This window comes from Amblyomma mixtum, chromosome 3, assembly GCF_055824585.1.
Source record: "Amblyomma mixtum isolate Tamu chromosome 3, ASM5582458v1, whole genome shotgun sequence".
Taxonomy (NCBI): Eukaryota; Metazoa; Arthropoda; class Arachnida; order Ixodida; family Ixodidae; genus Amblyomma; species Amblyomma mixtum.
The window spans coordinates 158,973,086-158,995,398 of record NC_143014.1 but is presented as its reverse complement, the minus strand read 5'-3'; the positions used below and the strand labels follow the sequence as shown (position 1 = coordinate 158,995,398).

The 22,313-nt window shown below is 51.3% G+C and overlaps 1 protein-coding gene across 1 annotated transcript in view; it reads left to right on the top strand.

Moving 5' to 3' along the window:
* LOC149352501 (luciferin 4-monooxygenase-like) overlaps nt 1–22,313 on the top strand; it is a 67,249-nt gene that overhangs the window by 23,633 nt on the left and 21,303 nt on the right. The window contains exons 2-3 of the mRNA XM_089575699.1: nt 14,745–14,916; nt 19,869–20,040. Coding sequence (XP_089431825.1) covers nt 14,745–14,916; nt 19,869–20,040 — 344 coding nt within the window. The remainder of the gene's footprint in view (nt 1–14,744; nt 14,917–19,868; nt 20,041–22,313) is intronic.

The window sequence follows — 22,313 nt, the reverse complement described above, 5'->3', positions numbered from 1 at the left end:
TGGACCCGTACGCATTCGAGCAGCGGCGTCGTGCCGGCCTCACAGGCCGCGCGCCGAGCGAGCGTCAGGAAGGCGCGGAGAAAGGGGAGAGTCGTCCCCAACCGCTTCGTGGAACGAGGGGTCCTCCGTCCACGCGGCGGGTGAACGAGCGGCTTTGCTGGAATTGCAACCAGCCCGGCCACATGGCACGCGAATGCCAAGCTAGGCGTATGCAGGGAAACGCCAGGCGCTGGCGGTGATGTCTGGTGGCACCGGCCTTTCACCGTCAGCGGGAGAATTTCATGGTTGTCAAGGCGCTAGTCAGGAAAAGAACTCCCGCGCCAGCGACGGGGAGGCCTTTGTCCCGCTCGCCTGTAGAGCTCAGGGAGTCGTTCCGCGCTCAAGCCCTTTTATGCTAGTGCAGTTAGCGGGTCGACGCTACTCTGCACTCGTAGACACGGGCTCAACGCTGTCACTGGTGGGTGACGAGGTGTACGAGGCCTGCCGGATAGGTAACATCCGTGTCAGACCGGCCGAAACCCCGTTAAGCTTAGCAGCTGGGGCGGCAAAGGCAAAGGGAGCGGTGCGTCTTACGATGCGCTTTGACGGCAGAAAGCGGAGACATCGCTTCGTCTATCTGCCTGGCTTGTCGATACCAGTTATTCTGGGAAGGGATTTTCTCTCGAGCGAAGGCATTGTGCTCGACATGGGGGAGAATGGCTATCGTTACAGCCAGCTCGCCCCCCTCATTCCCTTCGAAAGCGCATCCTTGCCCGGCTGTCCTGCACAAAAGGTGGGTGTCCACACCTGTGCGACAGAAAGGCAGGGGAGCTCCCTCGAGATGCTGAGAGACGGTGGCCCGTTAGAAGCGATTATTGCGTCTTTCTCAGGACCCAGTAGTCAGCGCCGAAGGCTCGCGGAAACTTTACTCCCGTTTTCGGATTGCTTCACGGAGAAACCGGGCAGAACCGACCTGCTTCAGCACGAGAGTGAGACGGATGATACGCGCCCTTTCAGGTGTAACCCGAGGCCGTTAAGTGCGCATAAGAGGCAGCTTCTCGACTGTGCCCTTGACGAGATGATTGATACCGGTGCGGTGAGACCCTCACAAAGTCCCTGGGCGTCACCAGTGGTTCTAGCGCCGAAGAAAGATGGATCGGTCAGGCTGTGTGTTGATTATCGTAAGCTCAACTCACTGACGCCTACGGTTGCGTACCCTTTTCAGTCGATCGAGGCTGTGATGTACGCGTTAGGGAACGCGAGGTTCTTCACAGTCCTAGATGCAAGCAGAGGGTACCTGCAGATTGAGGTGGCCGAAGGTGACATTGAGAAAACCGCATTCACCTGCCACCGCGGGCTCTTCGAATTTACTCGACTCCCGTTTGGTTTGTCTAACGCCCCGAGCACGTTCATGCGACTGATGGACATCGTGCTGGGCGATGCAAGGTTCAACTACGCCATGGCGTACCTCGACGACGTTGTGATATTCTCACAGTCGTTCGAGGAGCACCTCATTCACCTGAATTCCGTTCTCGATAGAATGAGACGTGCCGGTCTAACCATCAATCCAAAGAAAGTGCAGTTGGCATCGAAGAGAGTGAACCTCTTGGGCTTTGTCGTGGATGATGGCACACTGAGACCGAATGATGACAAACTGCAGGCAATTCTGAACTACCCCTGCCCCATGGATGTGAAAAGCTTGCAGAGGTTTTTGGGGATGGTTGCGTTCTACAGGCAATTCATCCCGCGCTGTTCGGAGCTTGCAAGGCCGCTGAACCTGCTGTTGCGTAAAGGCTCGAAGTGGGTCTGGGGCAAGGAACAGAGTGACGCATTTGTTGCCTTGGCTCGCGCGATAGCGAATACCGCTAGTCTGCGCCTCCCCGACCTGAACAAGCAGTTTGTCTTGCAGACAGACGCTAGTGACTACGGTGTTGGAGCTGTTTTGTTGCAGGAACACGAGGGCAAACTGCGCCCTGTCGCGTTCGCTAGTCGCACGCTCACATCGGCGGAGCGGAATTACTCCGTGACCGAAAAGGAATGCCTGGCGATCATGTTCGCATTGTCGAAGTTCGACATGTACCTAGACGGAGCGGTCTTCACCGTGCAGACAGATCATCAGGCATTGTCTTGGTTAAAGAGGCTCAAGAACCCCGCAGGCAGACTCGCGAGATGGGCGCTGACGTTGCAACGTTACGCGTACGCCATCGAGTACCGCCGGGGCAGCTTGAACAAGGTGGCCGATGCTTTATCGCGCGCACCGTGGAATGCTGGCGGAAGCGCTTCAGAGGCGCAGCCCAGCTTTGTAAAAAGCGGCGTCACCGCTGTTGGAGAGGAGGAGAGGGCGGACGGGAGTGTCGCGCCCGGTTTGGAGAAAGATGAGACGGACAAAGGTCCCGCACGGTGCTGTGACGGAAGGGAAACACAGCAGCTCGTGGCGGCGACCGCTCGCCTGCCTAGGAGCGAGGCAGAAAGAAATCTGTCTTGGGGAGTAGCGGTCAGTAGAGAAGAGCTGATCGAGGCCCAGAAAGCAGACGGTCTTTGCCAGCGGGTGCTGAAGGAGCTTGCGAGCAGCGCAGCTTGCACCGGGAACGCTGATGGCAAGTACGACGCGTATCTGCTAGGCGATGATGGCTTGCTGCTCCGCTACATCCCCCAACTTGACGAGGAAGAGGCGATAGCATCCCCTTTCCGAGTCGTGGTCCCGAGAAGGTTGCGGAAACGGTTCCTGCAGTACTTCCATGACTCAGCGCTGGCAGGCCATGGCAGCGGCAGTAAGACTTACGACAAGTTATGCCGTGTCGCGACCTGGCCAGGCATGAGAAAGGATGTGCTGGGATACGCCCGTACCTGCCCGGTATGCCAGGTAGCCAAGCCTCGGGCGGGCAAGCCCGCTGGCATGATGAAGGCGGTAGTTAGCAACTACCCGTGGCAAGTGGTCGCGTGCGATATCATGGGACCCCTCCCTCGGTCCGCGCGCGGAAACCAATTCATCCTGGTAATAACGGACCACTATTCCAAGTGGGTTGAGGTTTTCCCCCTTAGGAAGCTTGTGTCGGAACGAATTTGGGAAAAACTGTTGGAGACTTTCACTCGTTTCGGTTTCCCTTCCGACCTGATTACAGACAATGCTTCGTATTTCACAAGCAAAGTCTTTGTAGACTCTTGTCGGGCGCTTCAAATCCGCCACAGGAGAACGAGTCCCTACCACGCTCAGAGCAACATAACCGAGCGGGTGAATCGAAATCTGAAGAGCATGCTGGTCGCGACGACCGAGCAGCACAGAGATTGGGACGCGCGGCTGTCCGAACTGGCGTTCGCTACAAGGACAACCGTGAACAGGTCAGTGGGTATTACACCCGCTTACTTGAATTTTGGGAGAGAGATCGCTTTTCCGCTAGAGAATGCCCTACTCGACGCGGCGGGGCCTGCGCCCCCTCCGCTTTCGCAGTACGCGGCAAGGCTCCGGGACCGCCTGGAGGCAGCGCAGCGAGCAGCCCGCGAAAACCTCGATGTCGCGCGCATGGAGCAGGCGGATCAGTACAACAAAGGTCGCCGTCACGTCGTTTTCAACACGGGCGACTTAGTACTCAAGAGAACGCACCCACTTAGTAACGCAGCGCGCGGTTTCGCCGCGTCGCTAGCGCACAAGTGGGCTGGGCCGTACGAAGTTACGGCACGGACTACGCCGCTCACCTGCCAGCTGCGGTTGTTGACAAACGGCGAAACCGCCGGTCCGGTGCATGTCGCTGATTTGAAGGCTTTCCACCTTCGCAAGGACGATGGCTGCGAAGCGGTGGAAAATCAGCGCGATGCGGCGATCTCACCCCCGGGAGGACGAGCAGGTAGCGGTGCGGTTCGCAACCGACGCTACAACCTGAGGACCAGGTAGCACCCGTGTCTCTCGATTAATAATCACTCGCAGTGCTCTCACCCTCTCAGTATGTCTTCTAGGAAGCTCCAGCGGACCGACGCCCGTGGCTCGGACTCCAGAAGGCAAGGCAGACCACCGTCGAACGGTGGCCGCCATCAAGGCGCGCCACCCGGGTGGCGGCAGGAGCCGCGCGAGTGGCGCAGGTTCCACGGCCGCGGTGGCCCCCACCGCCAGCCAAACCACGTGCCTAACCACTGGAGAGCACCTCCCAGTGGTACAGGCCAACGCAAGGGCTCCAGGGATCATCAAGCGCAGGGCACCCCTCAGCACCCAGCCGGCGCTTCGGCCGCCGAGCAGCCGCAACCCAGGCGGTCCAGGAGCCATCGGCCGCTTGTAAAACGACGAGGAGCGGGCCGGCCTGTGCTCGCTCTGCGGCACACTTGTCGTGCGCCGGCTCCGCCATGAGGCCGGTGCGTTGCATACCTGGCATAACGGCGACTGCAGCACCTTTCCCCGCTGTGCCACTGCAGAGGGTCAGCCCGGAGGAGGCGGCCCTCCGCATCCTCCAGTCCAGCCACCCAGACCTGCTTTCCCCGGCGGCCGAGGAGCTTTGGAGGGCGCTGCCGGCAGGGCCCCCAGTGGAGCCAGGCGCCTCGCTCCCCCAGGCGGCTCGTGAGGAGCCCATCCAGCTAGCGGTGAGCGGCCCCCCGGCGAGCACCCCTCCCCCCTGCGACGACTCTATGGACCCGGACCCGGAGGTCATCGAACGCCTACTGGCGGACCCCGGGACGGACGTTTGAGGGGGGGGGAGATGTAGGGTCTGCTCGCGGGCAGGTCAAATCTCGCGCCGCTCACCGCGGGTAGCCTCGGACCCCTTCTTCCCGAGTGGTGGGGCGGGGGGAGCGAGGCTAGGAGAAAGCCTTCATAAGGCACGACCGGGAAGGCCCGCGCCCTCTCGGTCTTGGATCAGCCCTGCCAAAGGACCACCTGACCCAGCTGCCACGACGACGACCGGCCCCCCTGACGTGAGATTAAACCTTTTCATACAAAGACCTGCCTCGAGTCACTGCCTGTGCGTCCCCGCGCAGAGGAATCGCCCACAGGCTTCGCAGCAGCCTCGGCAAGACGCCGCGGTAACATCGCTTTGCAGCGGCACAGATAACGCAGCGGCCGAACCTGACGCCGTGCTCGGCGCCGACGAAAGCATGGCGGATGACGAAGCCATTCAAGTGGTTGCGACGATACCTGTCTCCAACCCATTCTCTGTTCTTTCCACGGAAAACAAGCCGGGAAGCGCCCCTTCCGAGGTAGGATCTTGCACTTTTCCGTTTTCGAAATTTGCCAAGCAACCTAGGATGGGGTTAGGCACCTCGCGGATGGCCCAAGAAAGCACTCGCTTTGAGAACAAACGACACGGCGTAAAACATGCCCACTCGCCGATAGCTATAAATGCTCGCTTCACGGATGCGCATTACCGATCGCTAGGCTGTGCCTCAGCGTCCATAGTCACCCCAATGGGTAGAATCGATCACTTGGCTGATAATGAACATACTGAAGATGATTGGCAGCCTGTTAGGCGAAAGAACAAGGTCGCAGCCGCCGATCCAATCAGTGTTAAATACACTGTGATAATTAAGCTAACCTCACCTGGACAACTAGGGACACTCCCCGCACACTGGCTGCACGAAGCTGTTGCCATTGAGCTTCGAAAAATTCATTTTCACTCTGGCTTTCAAGTACGGCCTCTTGAACGCAGCAATCAGTTTGCTGTCGACATATCGCATATGCATGCCAGAGACCATCTAATTGGACTGCAGTCTCTCCTAATTTCTGGAAAGGAGACACCTATCCAAGCTTATAAAACCATACGCCCCGGCCAGATCCGCGGGGTCATTTATCGTGCCAACGGGTTAACAAGCGAACAGCTCATGGCAAACCTCACGTGCTACTCGTGCAGGATAATAAACGCCAGGCCTATGGGCAAGAACGGAGCAGCTCTAATCACGTTTGAGGGCTCCAGACTTCCCAGAAAAATTCATCTGTACAGCATACTCCTTCCGGTGACACCTTATCACCCGAAGTCTATCATATGCGAGACCTGTCACAAAATCGGACACAGGGCAATTTCGTGTCCACTAGTCGACCAACGTCGATGCTCGTACTGTGGTCGCCTTGCACATGGAAACCTCGAGGTTTGTCCGACGGAACCACTTTGCCGCAATTGCAGAGGTCCCCACGTAGCCACGGACCCAAAGTGCCCTGCTCGGCGGCAGGCCACAAAAACATTGAGGAATGGCATTTTCCGTCGTATCCGAGTATCACGACGAAAAGAACGCAAACAACAAGCCGAGATTCTACGTGGTAACCAAACGGTGTCGACGTCGGTGCACAAGAGCCCTGTCAATACACAGCAATCAGCCTCGGAGTCAGTTGTGCTTGTTAATCAGGACTTCCCTCCACTACAAAGTCAGCCGTTGCAGACGACACGAGACAGCGAACATAAAACTAAACGGCAAGGCGCGCACAAGCCCCCCACACAATCTGAGAGTAATAGCCAAAGGAATGCCACCTCATCTCTAACCGCAGTTTTTGAGCATACCGCGACGGCACCAAAGCAAGCGCGCATTCATCGGGTTTACGCTGAAACACTCCGTGATACGCAACGCGGCGCGCAAACGAATCTTGCAAAAGATAGTTCGCGTACGCTACACTTAGATGAAAACCAGCTCACGCGCATTATCGAACTGGTCACTGCCGAGGTGATCAAGCGTATGCTTCAACTCTTGGGAATGTCGCAGGTTTCTCCGAATCAAGAGCCCGAAATTGGGCACACATCATCTTCACTCCCGCGTACCTTCCAGTTTAATAATGGCAGGAATTAGCGCGAAACCACATGACATTTTTGCTTCGGACTCTCCTATATGGTTCTTGCAATGGAACTGCCGGGGAATCCGTCGCAAACAAGCGGAACTTCAGAGGAGACTGTCCATCACGCCAACGCCTCCTCTAGCTATCCTGCTTCAGGAGACTGGCATTAATAACCCCAATTTAATAGGGTACAAACCTTACTGCACCCCTTCCATAGAGCACCGGCGTCCCGGGCCAGGATCGCGATCTGCGCCTCCAATGGCCAATGGGCAGGCATGCGTTCTTGTTCTGTCGCGCACGGCCCACACTGAACTAGATACTTCCGCGTGGTGCACGCAGACGCAGGAGGTAGCGGGAGTACGCCTTAGCTTAGATGGCGACCAACAAGCCTTAGTTTTTTCAATTTATGCGCGATCATTCGGTACTACGACATATCGAGTAGATATGTCTTTTGTAGAACACTTCTTAAGGATATATCCCCCAGGATCGCGTTGTAGTTGGGGGTGATTTTAACGCCATGCACAGCAGCTGGGGATATCATCACTCAGATGCTAGGGGAAGGCACCTTTGGCAGCAAATTGTCAGAGCGAAACTGACCATAGCCAACGACCTCACGCTACCTACTCGCCTTGGCCAGCATAAAGGTCAACAAGACACTTGCCCAGACTTGACACTAGTGTCTCATCCCAGTGAGATCCTATGGTCGAGGGCTGATGATGTCATGGGCAGTGATCATAATCCCGTGGTGGTCTCATGGGCTCCTCGAGGGCGAAAGTCATTACAGCGGCAACAACGCGGTCGAATAGAGGAGCATGTCTCATGGGACGATTTTCGTAGAATGCTCGGTACGGTGAACGTTCCCACAGGGTTAGACGAGCTCATTACTCAGATCACCGATGCCAAGAAGAAAGCTACAACGAAGCTTTCAGTCAAGTTTGATGCCCCAAAGCCGGACTCCCACCTTTTGAGTCTGTGGAATCGTAGGCTTCGTGCTCTCAAGGCGTATCGCCGATCAGGCCGGACACCCCATCGGAGGCGTGCTCTCACTCGCATCAGTCAAGAAGTTGAGAAGTATACTCTGCAGCTCGCTCTCCAAGACTGGCAGCTGCTGTGCCACTCACTCAATGGAGCAGCTAACTTATCGAAGGCCTGGCACATCTTTCGAGCTATCCTTGGACGCAAGAAGCCAATTTCCCCTGCCCAATGCATGGCCTTGAAGTTGAATGTCTCTCCGGCGAAGTTAGCTATACAAGCAGGGAAGGTATTTTTTCTCCAACCTGAAAATGCAGATGCCTTGCCTGCGGACCCTGTTACAGGTACATCAAACGATTACGACGTTCCCTTCACATTAGAAGAACTGGAGGCAGCCCTGTATGACTCCAATCATAATAGCGCCCCAGGGCCGGATGATATACGCTACTCAACACTTCTGAACCTTCCCAAGTCACATAAAGTTGCCCTCTTGAAAGAGATGAACAAGTACTGGGCCAACGGTGATCTTCCTCTTGCCTGGAAGAAGTCAGTGGTAATACCGATTCCAAAACCTGGCAAGCCAAGTCGATCATTACTAGACCTCAGGCCAATATCGCTGACGTCCAACCTTTGTAAGGTCATGGAACGTATGGCTCTAAGAAGACTTGAATGGTACTTAGACAAGTACAACGTCCTGTCGCCTATGCAAGTAGGTTTTCGTCGAGGGCTCTGTGCCCAAGACATTCTCAGAAGGCTTTATAACGACGTTCTCGCATACCCTAGCAGCGCACATCTCCGAGTGGTTGTTGGGGTAGACGTCAAAAAGGCGTTTGATTCCGTGCCCCACTCGACCATACTTCGCCGGCTACAGGAAGTGTGGATAGGCGGCAACCTCTACCGCTTCGTGAAAGCCTTTCTTGCAGAAAGAACTTTCTCAGTAATGGTTGGAGATACTCAGGGTGAATGGCAACGTAACCAAACAGGTGTCCCCCAAGGCGCTGTCATATCACCGGCTCTTTTTAACATTGCTATGTCAGGTCTCCCGCCAATGCTGTCGTCGATACCTGGTCTTAATTTTGCCGTGTATGCGGACGATATAACGTTGTGGACTAATTCAGGGTCCCCTGCAGAGCAAGAACTAGCCCTACAACAGGCCTTAATGCCGTCCATGAATACATCAAGAAGTGTGGAATAGAAACCTCTCCCGAAAAAACCGAGTACGTGGTTGTCTTAAATGGTTCGCGGGTACGAGCCGAGGTCGAACGCAAACTTATCTCTCTTCATTTAGGGCACTCAGTTATCTGCCGGAAACCAACAATCCGTATACTCGGCATGCTTATTGACGAGGACGGAGGAGCCAAAAGCTGGCTTCGTAACACGATGCATAGCTGTCATCAGCCTTTACACCTTATGCGCCGCGTCTTTTTGCGCGTGGATGGGGAATCAAGGAGGTGGGGCTCCGTCAGATTACCCTGGCACTCATAACATCAAAAATCCTGTACGCATATTCGTATATGCGGCTTAACGCAACCCAACGCCTTCAGCTTGAGCGAATCAATCGCAAGGCGATGCGCTTGGTTACTGGTCTGCCGCAGTACTGCCCAGTAGTGAACCTACACGCATGCAGCAAAATCAATGCCGTGCAGGATCTGGCAGAGCAGCAATCGCTAGCCCAGCGAGTCCGTCTCTCCACAACGGCGGCTGGCCGACAGATCCTGCGGGCATTAGGCTACAACGTTGACAACTTAGAGCCACTTTCGTCCGCTGCCCCGCCATGGGAACTGATCGACTTAGTAGACGGTATGCCATTACCAAAGAATATGAGTTCGGCTAATCCTCAAAGGCGCAAAGCTGCCGCCAAACGACACGAGAAGACATCATACAAGCTAGCCCAGGAAGGAGCCATCCAACTATACACAGACGCCGCTCAGTTTCAACACTGCGCCGCTATAGCTTGTCACGATTCTGTGTCAGATACCTCTGTAGTTCAACGGCTTTCCGAGGAACACACCGTCACCAATCTCGAACTCATTGCCATACGACTTGCCATTACTCGAATAGTAGAAAGGCAAGATCCGGCTCTTTGCACCTACCATGTCTACACAGATTCACAAGCAGCGTACACCGCCTGCCGCGCAGGGGGAGCTGACTATGCCGTTCTCAACACTATTCGAACAGAAGCCCGTCGCCTGCGAGAGGAGGGCTACACTGTCATTATCAAATGGATTCCTGCACACGAAGGAATCACTGGAAACGAAAAGGCACACCAGGCAGCGCGCGCAGCAGCTCTTTCCGCACCTTTGCCTGGATCCACATTCGTTTCCGCTTCTTGGCCCCTGATGACGTTGCGCACCCGTCGTCACCCCATATGGATAGGGCGGAGACATGGCATCGCGCACAACGCTATCGTCGCAGCATACTACAGCACTTGGCCAACCCTGAGCAACTATATCGCCGTCCACATAGCGCATTCCGGAGAGTGGAGGCAGTGCTCCTTCGCCGAGCCCAGACCGGCCAGCTTCTATCACCAGCGAAGTTGCATCTCATAAACCCGCGCTCATACCCGACTCCTCAGTGCCCGACGTGCCCTGCCAGAGGCACGGCCGAACATCTCCTGTGGAGCTGCCCTACCTTTGACGCAGTACGGGAGAGAGCACTCAAGTCCCTCGGCGGGCTTCGACCTGGAACCCTGCAGGAATGGGTCGATCCGCCATCGCACATCGGGCCATCAGACGCACTCCGGCTCTGGCGAACTTTTCTTTCCTACTTCAAGGAAGATGAAGGGCCAGGCCATCACTTCGCGGAGCCGACCTCGGGACGACACTACCTCGAGGAAGAAGCGGACACCGGTCCCCCACCCGCACTCCGACCTTCACCCCCACCCCCATCCTCACCCCCACCCTTAACCACTCCCCCACCCCAACCTCCATGAAGCACCTTTGTTCTGCCGCAAGGTATCGGCCTACTAAATGCAGAAATAAAGACGTTAAAAAAAAAGCGGCGTGGAGAAAATGATATCGAGAGCATCTTGAATTCAAACTGCCCGCGTCTTTTTTTCGAACGTGAATGTGAATGACGCTTAATGACGTGTTTACTGCGCGGTGGAGATACTGCACGACAGCTAATTTATCTTGCGGTCTTTTGTGACCGTCAGGTTGTTTATTTTTGAATAGGTGTGGTATTCACTGGTTAATTTCGCTATCAGATCTCGTAACCACATTAATTCACCACGATTTTGCCGAGTGACAGGATGGTTGTGATTTAATGCACGAAGCCGGAAATGTTCTGGCTTTCAACCTACCCAATGCAGTCAGCGTGACCCAGCCCGACCCGCGACAGGCGGTTTTCATCCCAGAAGGCTTAATCAACCCAACTTTGTCGGCCTCACCAAAACGCCAAGGATGCTTGAGAGTTCTTTGAAGAGGCGGAGAGTTAGGAAGTCAACATTCGTGTGCCTTTCTTATAGTGACTATGCGCGGGGTCAGGACGAGAGAAATGCTTATTTCACGATTCCCGTTGTCGGTATACCCTGCCTGGCAGTACTGGGGTTGGGTCTTCTGCCGATATGGAAAACCCACATCAGAGGACAGCCGTCGCATATAGCAAGTAACAACAAAACGAACCCCACAGCAGTTTCAGGTGTCACCTTGTGCTACATGCTTAGATTTCTCCAGCATCGACAAGTTTACCACTTGCGATGTTTAAAGGGAAGCTCAAGAGTTTTTCGAATTCATTAAAATGCTCACGTGTGGATGTGGGAACTTTATAAATCATGCGGGTGAAATTTTTTTACAGATTCGTAACTTAGGAGCGACGTAATCGCCGTTTAAAATTACGCGGCAGCTCCGCCCCCCGCGGTCCGCCGAGCGCTGTTGATGACCCTGACGATGCGAGCCAAAACCGGAAACCGCGGAGTGGTGACGTAAACACTGGTGATCCGTCGCTTCACAGCCTCCGCCGCCGTGCTTGTTTCTGCGTGCGTGCCGTCATAAGCTGCTTCGAGCGGCCGTGTGGTTATTTATTTGTGCGTTTTTATGTTTGTCGTGAGGTACAGAAAGGTGTGCAGCATCGAATGAAGCGGTAGACCGATCATGCCGGCGTTCTGCGCAGCCCTCGGCTGCACGAACATCCGCGGCCGCGACGATGTGGTCTTTCATTATTTCCCTGAAAAAAGACGCTCTCCGCGAAGTAAGTCGCTGCTGTTAAGCGAATGGATTTCAAGCCGTCAAAGGCAACAGTGCTATGCTCTGGCCACTTTCGTGATTAGAACTATCACCAGAGCCTGTCGACAATGCATTCACTGCGCCTGTCAACAGTCAGCTCGACTGAAACCCGGTGAAATACCGTCTGTTTTTTGATAATTTTATTAATTTCTTGGCAGCATCAGCAGTCTGCTTCATTCGCCTTAGGAATGCAGCGGACGGAGGAACACCTGTTTTGGAAGAAGAATGTTTACAATGACATCACTCAACTGCCAGGAATACATTTCTAATAACGCATGTAGTCGTAAAAAATTGCCGACTGCCGCATGGCTTCATACATTAATAATAATATTATATAATTTTGCGCCAAGTGTGCTACAGCCAGCCTTGCGATTCGTCCTGCTCGGTTGCAGCACGAGTCCATCTAGTTGGTGAAAAAATCCCTGGCCGCTAGATCTGAGAACAAGCACCATGAAGGCGGCGCGAACGGACGAAAGTATTCTTACAAGGACTTGTAGCATGAACCAACTCGCCTAAACAAGGATTTTAATTTACTGCTAGCTCCCATCTTGGCACGCAAAACGGAAGGCGCACGTTTGTCACCTAGACGAGTTTTGTCGCAGAGCGCTGCGAAATTGTATGTTATGAATCGAGCCGGCATGCAGCTACTATGAAGTGGTGCAAGCATAAAATTTGCGTGCAAAAAGAGCCTGATAACTTATTTATATTTATTTATTTATTAGTACCTCACAGGCCCCGAAGAGGATTGGGTGAAGGGGGGCAAATCGAAAAAAAGGTATATACAGATGGAAAAAACCGTAATATCGGTACAAGAACGCGGTACAAGTCAAATACAAGAAATGAACACGAAATTTATACAAAACGGGGTTAAAATAACATCAGACACAAAAATAGACAGAAAAAAACAACGAAACACGAACATGAGAAAAAAAAAGAGCAGCCAGGGGCAACAGAAGTGGTAAATGGGAAAACAACGTTAAGAACAAATGAAACTGTCGTACATTTCGAACATCACTATGGCAATAAATTTGCAGAGGATAAAAGTTATACGTGTCGATTAACGTATTTGAACATTGCTCATTGACGCAGTGCTGTGTGGACTTCTTGCGCATGCCAATGATCTTTGTGGATTACAAGCAGTTTTGGGCCAGCACTGACAAGCGGCAAGACAAAAATGCCTACGATCGCATCCCGCTTACATTGTATAAGGAAAATTACGTCGGCCAGTGCTTTACCACATTTGCTCGCCTCAAAATTCATCCATTGTATCTCTGAATGTAGTTTGTCAAGAAAAGTATACTTACTAAAGTCATTTCCAACACGTGAAGATGCTGACACTTCGCTTTCGTTCGAGTCAAAATCACATCTTGCGCCAGCATCGTTTCTTTCGTGGAAAGGCTTGCTCTTTGCAATCGGTTCTAACATGTAGGGGATGACGCCAAGATACTCCGGGTAATCTTCGATGTGTTCCATCGTCGTATAAGCAAAATAACAACCTCGGACCGCCGAGCGCCGCGGTTCATGTGCAGCGGCGGCGGCCGAGCCGACCGAGCCAGCGCCATTGTTGACGTCACGAGGCGCCCAACCAATCACAGGCAGCAACGAGGCGCGCGTGCTCGCCCGAGGCTGCTGCTGCACTTCTCACCAAAATAAAATAGGTTTGCGTTTTGCTTTGCCTAATTTCGACGATAAATTCGAATTCCGAGGGTGGAAAACTGTAAAGTGCATCTCTCCGCTCAATTTTTCTGGGAAACCTTTCAGCATCCCTTTAAACCTGCAGCGATAGCGCAAAACCTACCGATCTAAGTCAGTTTCGTCCACGGTGAAATAAGCTTATTCTTACACCGTAGTTGCTACTATGCCTCGGATGTAAAGAAATCGGCAGATGTCATCGCTTCCTGTCTGTTCTGTTCGATTACTGCACAATGGAGCATCGCCCCAAGCAATGATAACGTAAATATCTGATTCTGTTAGCATCACTTCAGAGATCTCTAAGCAACCGATGATAATTAAAAGCGTGAGTTAAATGCACTCAGGTACACCCATGAGTCTGTAGAATGCAGCGATTACTTGTTGGAAATGAATTCCTTGTTTGCAAGGGTGGAAGAGCGGGCTAGTTGGTAGTTCATCTTGAGGAAAAACACAGCGCACTCCTAAGACACGGACAAAGAAAGGCAAGACGATACAGCTCTGCTTTTGTAACATCTGCTGTGTTTGCACGCGACCGAAAGATAACAAACTGCAATTGAAAATAACATGAGGGCAAGGGTGACCCTTGGAGGCAACAAAAAATGAAAACTAGACAAAATAAAGAGACAAGTGGAGGGGCGATTAAACGGATCACGCTTAAAAGGATGACGCTTAAAAGGATGACGCAAGCAGGCAGTACAAGAGACAAAAAACACTAGGCGATGACAATTGAACAAAATGCACTAAAAGGCCAAAAAGACCATTAAAAAATTTTTAAAACCGATAAAAGAACCAAAAGGGACATTAAAAGCAGAAGACAGAAAACAACCTTGTCCAAAAGGTAAAAAGGCTAAAAGACGAATTTCGGAATCCTACACATTAAAATTGCTCTATGCCTGGCTCAAATAATCTAACTCACGTTTCGTTAGCGCTATCGAGGGTGTGCTAACACAATCTTCACCTAGCTTTAGAATGTGCCTTTCTTTGTGCATTTCGTCTTGCCTTTCTTTGTCCGTGTCTTAGGAGTGCGCTGTGTTTTTCTTCAAGAATTCCTTGTTGTTCCCTCCACTGTACACGTCCTTGGTCTGGCAATGAACACAACCGCAAAATTCTGACCTCCTCTCTCGTTCTTATTCATGCAGGTGCCTGGACGCCTCGGTGTTTGAGAAAGGCGACAGCTTACTTATCTTTTCATCGATTATGTATGTTGGTTCCTTCAGCCTCACTTGGTGCTACCTCGGCCATGGTTGTAAGGTCGTCCATGTTCGTACCTCGGACTTTGATGTAGTTCTGCCAGCGATCGAAAAGTACAAGGCAAGTAATGTTCAAACTTTCACAGGACCCTTCGAGGCAGCGAAATTAGCCATAAATTAGTGCCAGTAATAACATCCTTACAAACATTTCGCGATGAAGTGCATAGGCTGTCGACAGACAGTCTGTGGACTGTGTATAGAATGTTTGCGTGGGCACAACACTCTTGTAGCGTGCCATCGTGGTCCGGCAGCCGAAGACGACGACTGTCCCAGTACGCCTGCCAAGCACGCGCAGACTGGATTTTCACGGCAGCTTAACTGCAAGGCCGGCGCAGCGCTGTTCCATCCCAGCCTGGCCGAGCGCGTCCAGCCCAATATATTTGTGGAGACCTGACGATGACTGGTGCCCGCGATTCGTCTCCACACTCTTATATTTTCAGTTGCGATTTTCCAAAGCAGCGGCAGGATAACAGTGTTGGCCGTAAATTAAGCACAGAAATTAAGAGCGCATCTGCATAGTTCAGTACGAAGTGAAGCCCTGCCTCAGTGAGACGGGAAACGAAAGAATGTTAATAATTTGATAAGGAGGATGATGGCTACAGTGTACCTGCTCTTATAACAATTATTTTGTCTTTTTCACTGTTATATTCCAAATGTTCCTATTGTTTGTGATTTCGTTCCCCCCCCCCCCCCCCCCCTTATGTAATGCCCCGCCTAAGGGTCCTTAAGGGAAAATAAATGATGAATTTAATATCCACTGAAATGAGAGACGAATGAAAAAGCAAAAGAGGTGAAGAAATGAAAGAAGCCTTGCGCCAGCTGTAGCAATAGCGATGTTAAGGCGGAAATGCGCAGGTGAACAAACCATTAACTGGTGTTCGCTATGCCACAGAACGCGGTCGGCAAAACAGCCCGACGTGTTCCATGTGGCCGTAGAATCCACTGCCCGCCTGTTGAGCAATCATCTTCGAAGTCGCCAGTTTGAGAGTGTTTCCCGTGGATATTTTTATTTCGAGTTCTGAGATGTGCTTGACAGGGTCAGAAACGTGGCATATGTGGAGTTCTGGCACACTATTCTCTCGACGCAGGCAAATGCCCTTGTTTTGCTCATACTGTAACTTGAATTTTTACACCCGGGACACTGTGAAAGACGGTCCCGGTTCGTCCCACTCCAGAGTGCATTCCGAGTGCGACGCTTTTAAGCGCGTGAATTGCCGTAGTGCGGCATAGCGGAAAGAACCTGCCACTTGAGCGCTTTGAGTAAGGCACGCTTTGCAGTCGTGGTGCTCTCTAAACGTCACAAACGCGTGGCGTTCGCAGAGGTCGTAGAGAAAGGAAAACCCATTCTTCCTTCCTCCGTAGCTGAGAATCAGCCAGCCGGTTTAGCGGGTGCAGCGCGCACAGCACCACCTCTGTTATTGCGCCAACTCTGCAAAGGAACACATTTTCGAATCATGCCCAACAGTGTTACGTGATGTCCCTTCTTGGGAACGTTTGTCTAAACATTCCTATTCACTAAGCAACTCCTATTCGCTAGGCCACAGGGGCGCCTTGGAGCAGTCCGGGATCATGTCCTGTACGCCGCGAGCATCTCGCGACGCGGCTCTGTAAAAGGAGTACAGAGCAGGAGCAGGTGCTCCAATGCCTACACTCCACCGCACTCACTGAACGCGTCGCCGAGGGAAAGTCCGTGGCGCACCCGTCTTTTCCAGGGACATACGCAGCCGACGCGCATTACAAGGACTCTCGCGCTGGAGATGGGACAATGAGCACGTGCCTACGACGAAGATGCGCTTTTGAGCGACGCGTACAGCTCCGGGTGTTTACGGAGGTCACCTAGATCACCGCAGGGACGACCTCCAGGGCTAGCGGAACGTCGCTAAGAGGATGCTGATGCGCGGTGATGGCGAGATCTTCGATCCCCTCGTTGCCGGCGATGGTGCAGGGACCGGGCGCTGACTGCATGCGGATACTGAATCAGTGTTCTCCGAGACGCACAGTCTCGGAACCTTAAAATATCGCTTTGCGGGAGCGCCGATTGTGGTGCAAGCCACTCGGTCCGTGTTGGCATTTCTTTTCATTGCGATAGCATCTTTACTTCACAGTCACCTCATACCTTCAAAGCCGTTCGCGGTGCACGCCTATCCTTGTTTTTGGGTGTGCTTTAGAAGCTGACTCGACGACGCTAGCACCATGTCAAGAGACATGCAGCCGTGATAATACGGAAGGAACAACCTTGCTCAGTTTGGAAAGTTACGTTGATGGCGGCGAGGTCCAATTCCAGGACCACGAACGACGCGGGTTCGATCCTGGCCGCGGCGGTCTAATTTCGATGGAGGCGAAATTCTACAGGCCCGTGTACTATTTGATATCAGTGCACAGTAAAGAACACCAGGTGGTCGAAATTGCCAAAGCTCTTCACTACGGCGTTCCTCATAGCCTGAGTCGCTCAGGGACGTTAAAGCCCCATAGACCTAAGAATTTATTCTTCAGCTGCCGTTGACCCGACGCCCGCCATAGCGAGGCGCAGGGCTGTTAACGTAGGAAGCTTGCAACGCTAAAGCCGCATCGCCGCCCGAAAATTTGACGTAAATGCTTGGACTTACAGCGCATGCTTGCACCGCGAACGGCTTTGCAGCCACGCCGGCGCCGTGCGAAGCAGACGACGCGCCAAGGCGCGTATCTGTGCTATAGCAACGCTGGGCATGCGCAGAGAGCAGCGGGGTTGCTATCAAGTGATAAAAACTTCTATCGCAAAGAAAACCTATACTTGGCGGCGTCATGGACGGCCAGCTGAGTTTCAGCATATTTTGGTGCTTCGCGGCTATGCGCTTTGCTTGCCTGCGTGGTTTCGTTTTTAAGGTTCCTGGATTTCCAAATGTGTAGCAGCAGAGGAACTCCAAGGGCCGCTTTAAGTGCTGCTCGGTAGAACTTGATGCCTCGGCATGCACCTGCGACGCTTTCTTTTTTTTATCGTCTACCTCCGTTTACCCTACGCTAGAGTAATGCGCGCTACTTCGTGCCTCCGAGCGCCGTACGAGCAACGCAGATGGAGGATGCTGCGCAGAAAGCTGATTGAAAAAAAAAAAAACTTGAAGGAGCGTAGAGAAAGGCGCTCAGATGTATCTAGCAAACACAGGTCAACCAACGGACCGAAACAATTACTCAAACGCGCAGGGCTAGTAATCCTTCAAAACAGAGTCAAACTAGCACACTTAGAACCATGTACCAACTCAGTCAAAATCAATTAAAACTGCATTCTTCAAGGTAGACATCAGAATCTCAAAGGAAGAAAACACGTTATAACCTCACACACACATCATAGGAGTGTCCATCCCATATTGACACTTTCAGGTATTCGTTTTTTTCAGCTGACTGTAAGCGAGGAGAACAACTTGAACATATATGCGCTCTTAATAGAGTGTCAATAAATGCCTTTATCGCGCTTGTTGAAAACTAACTACCTACACATAAGTAGCATTTCTGTTATTTTGTCTTTGTGAATTTCTTCTTACCATGGCTGTGCATTTCGCGATATCATTTGTCCAGCCAAACTCTTGTGACATGCTCATCATTCTAGTCAACTTCTATATATTGATGATATACAGGGCGTCCCAGCTAACTTGGACCAAGAGTTATAAAAAAAACAGCGTTCTTCAGAACTGAAATCGCGTGGATGTTGTCAGGGTTTATCTAAAGTTACGCTACCATTTTTTTCACTAGTCCTATTTGAATAATTAGTCGAGATAAATAAATTAACTTTTTAAATATAGCTTGAAACGTTCAGGCGTCAATAGGAAAGTTGTGGAGCTCCACAAATATCGTCCAACCCAGGCACTTCCAACGAGATAGACTTAGGGTGGACGTTTTTATTCGGGAGAAACGAAATCCCGCGGAGTTTAAAAAATACCACGTGACAGCGCGCTCCGTGCGCCCGAATGCGCCGCGATTACAGCGCTCTCATCAGTGCTTTGTAAAAAGCGTCACTCGCTTCGCGCCTTTCGGGCTGCCCAAAACAGAGCTTCGCGTTGAGCTTGGTTCGAAGATAAGCGCCAGTGGTCACGGGCGGCAGTTGAAAGAAAGCGCGGCTCCCGTTTCTGCGGCGATAATTGCGCTGTCACGTTAGCAGAATGCATGCGGAGGAACGATGACAATCTCATGAGTTAGAATTTGGGAGCAAGATCCCAACAAGCAAATACGCATATAACAAGCCTCATAACGTCCTGTGAGTTACGCTCAAAAACAGGAACAGCGCTTTCCATTGCCGCCCGAACCCAGTGGCGCTTATCTTGGAACCAAGCATAACGCGAAGCCGGGTCTTGGGCAGCACGAAAGGCGCGAAGCGAGTGATGTTTTTTACAAAGCACGGATGAGAGCCCTGCAATCGTGGCGCATCCGGGCGCACGGCGCGCGCTGTCACGTGGTAATTTTTAAACTCCGCGGGCTTCCGTTTTGCCCGAATAAAAACGGCCACACTAAGTCTATCTCGTTCGAAGTACCTGGGTTGGACAATATTTGTGGAGCTCCACAACTTTTCTATTGGCGCCTGAACGTTTCAAGCTATATTTAAAAAGCTAATTTATTTATCTCGACAATTATTCAAATAGGACCGAAAAAAATCGTACTGTAACTTTAGATAAACCCTGACAACATCCACGCGCTTTCAGTTCTGAACAACGCTTAGTTTTTTTTTTAAATCTTGGTCGAAGTTAGCTGGGACACCCTGTATAACTTTGTGCAATGTAATATTGTGCACTTTGTATCATTGATAATAGTCATATCTGTAGGTCATTGCACTTTTTTAATGAGCTCATGGTTATGATGTTGATCCCGTGCGGGGTTGACAGAGTGTAATAAATAAACGAATAAATAAATAAATAATAAATAAATAATAAATAAATAAATAAATAAATAAATACGACAAGAAGCCGAAGAAGCAAAAAAAGCCGCACTACTCAACATGGTTAAAAAAGGAAATCGCGTGTTTTCAGCTTTTTTCTTTTTTTCACACAGGCGACAACAATGGTGCTGTACGCAATGTTCGTCCACAAGTTCAGTGCGTACCCTCTGCCTGGTCAGACAGATACAAGCACCCTTACAAAAGTAATAGTTGGCGGCACTACTACAGCCAGCCCAGTACTGCGAAGCGTAGCCAAGAAGCTCCGGCTGAAGGGTATTATACAAGGTAGGCTCCGAAATTTCTTGGTTTAACTTCGGCGTGCTGAAAAAGCAAGCGGCAAACTAAACGCGTGGCAGACGGTTGCGCCATCTCGAAAATATAAGTTTTAGGTAAGGCACGCACTGATAGGCCACTAATGGCGCGAAGAGTATCGGTACTTGAGCATAAAGCATGAAGTTCATTGTTCGGAAAATATCGCTGTTTGGAGTAAACAAAAGAGCAAAAACAATACAAAAAAGAGACCACGGTAGGGCAGACTTCCTGCAGGCGCAGGTGGTGCTGAAATATAGACAGACACTTTTGGTCAAGACAGGGAGGAGACAAGGTGACCAGGAGCGGTTCAACTCTTCGCCGTGACCTCACTGCATAACAAAATTTCACGGCGCTAAAGACATTGATTTTACATGTCACGCATGCCCCTGCTTTTTGTTCCTGCTGCTCCTGCCGAAGTGAAATTCACGTGAGAACTATACTAAATCGAACTCAAGAAAAAAAACTGGATGCGAAAAATTACACTTCCGCTTATTTGATTTCTAGGACGAGACGGCGAGAACCGCAGTTATTCACTTTCGAATCAGCCCTTCGTCTTATCAATGCTGGCTTTGTGGCCACGTTTACAAAAGCAAACCTCATGAGCTTTTGTATAGTAATGAAAAAAAAAAGGTGCCCTTAAGCATTCTGCACTACCAAAGCCGTGTATCGTACTTTGTCGGCATATTGTCTTCAAATTTAAGAAAGAGCAAATTTAAGGATTCTCACCCAAAACTAACGGGCAGACAACAGTGTGGAAGAGCTAAAGTTCTCTCACCTAGCGGTGAGGTACACGGTTCCGACCTTGCTTACTACTAAATGAGTCGGGGAATCTACATGATGGATTTCGGCAAGGGTCTGTCGGCATCGCCTTAAAGGGTCAGTCTACTCACCGAGATGAGTGTATAAATAATGGCATATTCTGGTAGTTGGCGCCCTATAACATCAATAGCGAGGGGTCTGCGCCCGGTTTAGGCAGGAATTTATATTTTATTTCGGCGTTAAAAGTCGCGTAAAAAAGCATGGTGGCGACCCCAAACGTTCATTTTGTTCAAGAAAGTGGTAGTCTTTTTTTGTAGAAGCATAAGTGAATATACTACGTACCATTTGAATGCCCCAATGTCAGAGAAACGTACGTTTTATTCTAGTAAACTGTAGAAGGCGTACCGCTCGCTTTTTCTGTAAATCACATGAATATTTATAGTTACACGTACGCAAAACGCAGGCACATTCCCACTTTTACTTCAGCGTATGCTAGCAGAGACGCAAAAATAAACTCAGCCTATAGTGGCGCCATCTGGTCGTCAGGACGGGAACCATTGCTGTAAACAAACCGACTCTCCACTTAAGCCTAGCAGCGGCAGAATCGTCACTCTAATTATTAAAATAAAGCAAATTTATCTCTTATATGTTTTCTTATAGGCGAGATGAGACGAAGCGAAAGACAGGCGCCCCATTTATGGCCAGTGAACGCACTGAAAAAGGCAGCAACAACGAGAATTCAGTCCGAAGCGAAAGGTCCGGCTTCGACGGGCGCCGCCATGTTTGTCGCCGCGCGGCGGAAATCCAGATGGTTGCCAGATAAGACTACCATCTCATACAGATGTGTTCCCACATTAATAAATTCTATTTTAAAATGTTCTACCGCACTCCTTGGCACCACAGCTGGCTAAACGGTAATTTGAGTAAAGAGCTATCGGTTGCCGCAAAGAAAATATGGTCGATAAAATTCAGTAGACTGACCCTTTAAGTACACCTTTCGTGCGCTGCGACCTAGAACAATTCGTTCACGTTTAATTTTGCTACTAAACGTGCGCTTCGCTGCCTCCGGCTTGTAGTTAAATTTTTGGCCAATTTTGCTTAGTTACCTGGCCGCGATGCAGATTCAGGAATCACCTGAATATTCCTTGCAACATGACCGTGATAACGTACTACTCTGCATTGTTCGGAGCTGCACTAATGCAGCGGTGCGGAAGGATACAAGTACAGCCGTCCAAAGACCTGTCTAGAACACTCGAACTCCGTGCTGTCTGCGCCCCACAGCCCGCAAAGCGACCTCTAGCGGCAGCGCCTGGTTCGAGGTAGAGCATGTCTGATGCGCAGACCATACTCAGAGATGCGTCATCTCGAGCCAGGCGCCGCCACTGGACGTCGCTCTGCGCGCTGTGGAGAAAAAAAAAAGCCGAACATGGTGGCAACTGCCACCACCCCGTTTCAAAGGGGACGCTCCTATCTGCCATCCATCCATC